Source organism: Vitis riparia, chromosome 6 (assembly GCF_004353265.1).
Source record: "Vitis riparia cultivar Riparia Gloire de Montpellier isolate 1030 chromosome 6, EGFV_Vit.rip_1.0, whole genome shotgun sequence".
NCBI lineage: Eukaryota > Viridiplantae > Streptophyta > Magnoliopsida > Vitales > Vitaceae > Vitis > Vitis riparia.
Genome location: NC_048436.1, coordinates 17,816,587 through 17,822,292, shown reverse-complemented (window position 1 = coordinate 17,822,292; position 5,706 = coordinate 17,816,587). Strand labels below are relative to the sequence as shown.

At 33.6% G+C, this 5,706-nt stretch overlaps 1 protein-coding gene across 3 annotated transcripts; it reads left to right on the top strand.

Moving 5' to 3' along the window:
• Window positions 1-323: 323 nt before the first annotated feature.
• On the top strand, window positions 324-4,799 carry LOC117916157. 3 transcript variants are annotated; one of them, XM_034832049.1, is made up of 3 exons: window positions 324-880; window positions 1,459-1,545; window positions 4,426-4,799. In XM_034832049.1, the coding sequence occupies exons 1-2, from the start codon at window positions 399-401 to the stop codon at window positions 1,496-1,498; spliced, it is 522 nt and encodes a 173-aa protein (XP_034687940.1). In that variant the 5' UTR covers window positions 324-398; the 3' UTR covers window positions 1,499-1,545; window positions 4,426-4,799. The 3 variants fall into 3 exon arrangements, with proteins under 3 accessions (XP_034687940.1, XP_034687942.1, XP_034687941.1); XM_034832051.1 differs by lacking the exon at window positions 1,459-1,545 and having other exon boundaries at window positions 325-880; window positions 4,572-4,799; XM_034832050.1 differs by lacking the exon at window positions 1,459-1,545 and having other exon boundaries at window positions 326-880.
• Window positions 4,800-5,706: the final 907 nt, after the last annotated feature.

Sequence of the window (5,706 nt, the reverse complement as noted above, 5' to 3'; positions counted from 1 at the left end):
TTTTTCTTTCTCATATTGACTTATATATAAGCTAATAAAATATCAATGTCAATTTATGGACCCGTATTTTTCGCCTACATTCTTGCTTAATGACTGACGTGATTTGCACGATGAAAATCTGACTTTTGAAAAGGTTTAAATAAAAGACACATAAAAGAAATACACGTGAAAAATTCGGGTTCATGAAATTATTTTTCAATACTAAAAATTCCTTATTTATTTTTAAACTCATGGACAATTCTACACGGAAGATTAAAAAATTGTATCCTTTTCCACAACTAATTTAGTGTTTATTGAAGTTTTACTAGCTTTCGAAACCGACTTACATATAAACCTAAGAAAGAAAATGAAGACAAACCCATTTGAATCCATTTTTGGAGCAGGGATTCAAACCAAATATGAGTTCTGACCGAACTACCACCTTCCTCCAATCTCTGCACCCGTTACACCATCTTCCATCTCAAATCCCAAAGCACAACCCCATCAACAACACTGAGCAAATCGCCATTGAAGAGGCCAAGATCGAGAAGGCGATTATCGAGGCAATCACGAGGGGCAAGGTCCAGACTCTGAAGCCCAACTCAGGTGAAGCCATCCCCATTGGCGAGCACTACATTTGCGTGTCATTTCAGGACGAGGCAGAGTCGGAGTGCCGAGTGTGGGAGTGGCATGGGCATATAATGTCATACAATGGAGAGCATGGGTACACTCAGGATTATGTGTATGAGAACTACTTCGAGAGAATGACGAGGAGGGTGTTTTCGGATGAGAGCGACGAGGAGAGAGATGTGGGTCTGGGGTTGAGAGAGTTGATTGGTGGGATTAATTCGATGGACGGTGGAATTTTGTGCAGGAACATGAATTTCACCACCTCAGATGGGTATTTCTTTTGATTCTTTGTTATTGGGTTATTTATTTATTTATTTATTTATTGATTTGAATGAATCGGTTGATGCTTTGAAAGGTTAATTGAGGAAATTATTGTTGGGGATTTACATTATTTTTGTGGGTTGTGGATGCTAATCAGCTCTGCAACTGGGAGAATTATGATTTTGCATGAGAACAATGTACTGAATTTAAGTTTTTTCATTTATAGTCATAACTCATTACCATTTGATGATAATGTGATTTATGAAACATTTTTTTATCTGTGATTCCATGGGGGTTTTCATCTTTTAGTATCTCTAGAGGTGTCATCATTCATATAGGTTAAGCCCATGATGTTTAGACATGCGCTTGAATTTAGTTTTTTCTTTTCTAATCGTTGCTCTAATTCATAGGATAGTAATAAGATTTCTAGACATTTTTGTTGGTGATTAGATGGGCATTCTTATAGTGTACTCCCTCTTTGTTTTTTTTTTTTTGGTGGGAGTATTTTTAGAAGTTTAAGTATTGAAATAGATTAAGCCCATGATATTTAGATAAGCGGACTATTGTTATTGTTTTTATTTTTTGCAGATCAATGCCAAATAGCCATATTTTGCATAATGAGATGTGATAGAAAGAGCAATTTCAAGAAATGTGATCCGAAACGAATTCATTGTGGCAAGTCCTTTAGCTATTGCATTGTACTTTTGCAATTTTTGTCCTCAAATTTAATTACTCTTCAGTTGGTGATTGAGGCTTTTGTTCTTTCTATCAATGGTTCATACAAATGTGTTCTGAGAATTTTAACTACTCTAGGTGGAAGGCTATAAACTTATATTGGATGAGTTGGATTTTGATGGACATCTCCTTAGCCACTTAGGGATGTCAGATATTTGAAATGGGAAATGTAGATTTGGTGTGAAACATTTTCTCAAGTTTTAACTGGAATTATGGTTTCAACTGGCTTCATTTGTTGCTATTGGAGTCATTACCCTAGTGAAACTTCACTTCCAAATGGATGAACTTCCACAATCATTCAACGACAAAAATTTCTCTATATGTTTGGATCCAACCATTCATCTTCTTCATTAATTTTTTTGCTCTTTCACTCATTGAGTGTCTTGTTTGTATTTGTAAACAATCTTGTTGCAATCGGATTGCAATATTACAAAGAATAATGTTTTTGTCCAATCATCCATTGCTTTTTTTTTTCTCATTTTTTCTCTATTTATGAACCAAAACTGTCCCCATTTTCGCTCATCCGATTTAAAGCAATAGATTTCCTTCATGCGTCCATATCTTTCTCTGCAGTCAAATTCACCACTCTTTAATGTTGCTAACAATGTGTTTCCAATACTTTAGATTATACTTTATTATTCAACTGTTCTTTCTAAAAGAAACACACGGTGATTCTTTTGTTGTTAAAGGCATGCCTAGGCCCAAGTACAGTGAATTCCTATTTGTAGCACCTTCTCTATTGGAGAGATGCATTGAATCATCTATTTGTTTTCCTTTTTACACTTCTGTTCTACAGCACATTGCAAATTTATATAATTACATTAATTTTTTGAATGCTTGAAATCTTTTTCTCCTTCTTTTTCTTCTTCTTCTTCTTATTATTATTTGTGGCTTGATTCAATTTTGCATCATGTTTGATGATATTTGGGTGTATGTTTAGTGGTTGCATGATCAAATTTGTAAAATTTTATAAAATTGACATGCACACTAGATTGTGCTTGGCTTCATACCCACATTGGGTTACGTTACGCCTTGTACCTAGGCCCCAAGGGAAGTTTGTGCCTTGTGTGCACTTTGTGTCTTTCAGAACTATGAGTGATTTGGACCATTTCTTAATTACACTTGAAAACTTGGAAAACCGATCACTGAGTGATGATGCTAAATGAAGCATTATACAGGATGTCTTATTACAAGAAAATTTCCTTTAGTCCACCATGTTGGTAGGTTTCAAATAGATAAGTGTCAAATTTTACAACCTCCAACAAGATGTGGGCACTATGATCCACCATTAATTAGATTTGTATGCTATATAACAAAGAGAGGGAAAGGGAAGTCATAGGGTCCATTTGAAAATTGTTCTTAAAAACAAATTTCAGTTATTTAGAACAAAAAATAGTTTTCCAACTTCAAATACATGTTGGCAAATTTTGGATTGAAAACAATCTTTTAAGAATTTGTTCGGAAAATACAGTAATTTTTTAGAACCAATTTAGTATTTTTTTTCAGTTGTTTTTTTTTTTTTTTTTGAAGTGTTTTAAGAAACAATTAGAAAATGGAGAGTAGGCTGGAAACTTTTGCATTTTATGTAAATGTGCAGGGCTTTCAGAGAGTTTCCAAAGGGAATTTTTGTTCTTCAAAGCACTTGAGAACTCTTTTTAAGAACTGTTCTCAAAAATTAATTTTTTAGAACTGTTTTAAAAAATGTTGCCTAAGAAGCCAATAGTTTCTTGGATCAAGTCTTTGAGCTACTAAAGAAGCTGGTACAAGAGCTTATAAGTTTTCCCATGAAAAACCTTAAGCCGGCTTGTTTTGAGTTCCCTAAATACTTTCTGCACGAACTTTGTAGCTTTATCACTTGTTAACATATATTTATGTTGATTTTAATTTAAGTGGCATTCTTTAGTAAAAGTTCACTGGTTTGCCATTGGCTAAATATTATCAATAATTAACTTGATGGTAAGGTTCCTTGAAGTCTTGTCTTATTATTTTTGTTCAATCACAATCCAAGCTCAGTAACGATGGGTGTGTTTCCTAATTGATAATATTGGGATGGCCATGGGATTCCATGATGACTTGCCAAAACACTGGTTTTGCAACCAAAACTGGATCATTTTGCAATCTAGAAGCAGGAGATTTTAGGAAATTCTAGCAGATCGGTATATCCACTATGTCGTCTTGCCTTGTCATCATTCTATATTCTGTATCACTAGGTTTCTGCCCTTTTGCTGCTTTGCTGATTTAGGAAAGTCGAGAAGATCAGTATATCCACTATCTACAAGGTTTCTTCTTTGACAGAGACACACAACAACTTGCACAATCTTTGTTTGATTCCATTTATTCAATACTCTTGGGATTGATTTAACTTCGATGCAGGGCTTTTTTTTCAGCCCTAACGCTGGATTCTGTATTTACCAATTTTGTTAAAAAAAATTTGGTAATACAAATCTTTATTTCTCATAATCTATTCAAACACACACATACACAAGTATGCATGCATACTCTATACTTTAACAGGGCATGGCTACCATCTTGTGACAGCTAAAGGGTTGTTTATATCAAAACCATCTGCTATTGCCGATGTGGATTCTGTTGAGACATTATTCTCTGTTGATATTTTACATCCTGTCATTTTTCCAAGTTAATATCATGTAATGGACTGCTGTATAACTGCTCCATGTAATCTTTAATTGCCTCATGTCATCCATTAGCTTTGAACAACTTACATGTTTGTTATCTGCATGGCTCATTATGATGCAATCTTGAAAGCTTTTATTTATTTATTTGGTAACTAATTATTTTATTGTTTTTCTTAATTGGCAGGTCTTAGAACCTGATATGTGAGAACACATGGGATCTGGACCTTCTGATTGTGGCTTTTGTTCTAAACATAGATGGTTATATGCCTCTGTTCATGTGAGGAATTTTTCTGGGATTGAAAATAACTTTTAATTTGGCTTATTTTGCAGCCAATGAATTGCAGAGTACCTGTATCAGTACCGGTGATTATAGAAATGAAAGATAAAAGAGTGTCATCTTCAATAAACTTCAAATTCCTTTTCTCACTTGTATCTTGAGTGTTAAGTTACTTTCTTGGAACAGGAAAAGGATAACGATTTTAGATACTGTTATTATCCCTTTGTCTGCCTACTGTTATATTATCAATGCTCTACATGCTGATTGCATTATCATCTCCATTTTGTTTGAGCTCGAGTAGTTTTATTTCTTTTCCGTTGTTATGGGTGGAAAGAAAATCTCTACTGGGTCTGATCCAAGTAGTTTTACTTCTTTTCATCTGTTTTTCGAGGAAACATAGAATTATCAGAGAGGATTACTTCTGTTTTTCTCGTGGAAAGGAACGAAGTTCTATCACGAGATCCATGGTGAGTAATATTTAACAGCCATTAGAACTGGATGCATCTGTTGAATTCATGTGAGAATGAACAAGTAGCATTGCAGAATTACTATTTCTACCCAGTTTGTTTTCAGATTAATTTGATTATGTCATCTAAATGTCTGCATGTAAAATGTTTTGGCATGGATTATTCAAACTAGCAATGTCAAATTGGACCCCTTCTAGGAGAATATGTGATATGTTGACAATTGATGTATTAGGTTAAGCTCGCAAAAAGTCTTGAGAAATAGGCACATTCGGTTAGGTGAATTTGTATGCTACTTTTTATATCTATATTTAGTGGATTATTTGTAATTGATAGATCATTCATAGTTTTTTGACACTAAAGAGTTATTAGGCGGTTTTTTTATACCTAGGAATTACTAAGTGGTTTTTTCATATTATATCGTGTTTCAAATTGTACTCAATAATTATTGATATCCGGAATTTGGCTGTTAAACCTCTAATATTATGTTAAATTATTAATTACTCAAAAATCCTAAAATTATTTGGAAATAAACTACTATAATGTAACAATCAATGGGTGTTCTTTATCTTGAATAAGACAATAATCCACCATCATTGACATGTATTTTTTAGACATTATTGAGCCTCTTACCCTCAACTTGTGTGATATAATTTAATATTGGAAAATGTTAAGATAATCTAGTGGTACCTATGAACAAAAGTTTTGACACATTGAATGTGTA

What these genes read in the sequence shown, in the direction of transcription:
- LOC117916157 (XM_034832049.1), top strand. Translation starts at nt 399, where the DNA reads ATGAGTTCTGACCGAACTACCACCTTCCTCCAATCTCTGCACCCGTTA. An exon ending in AATTTCACCACCTCAGATGG is followed by an intron (nt 881 to 1,458) that starts GTATTTCTTTTG and finishes TATTTTTTGCAG; the next exon opens with ATCAATGCCAAATAGCCATA.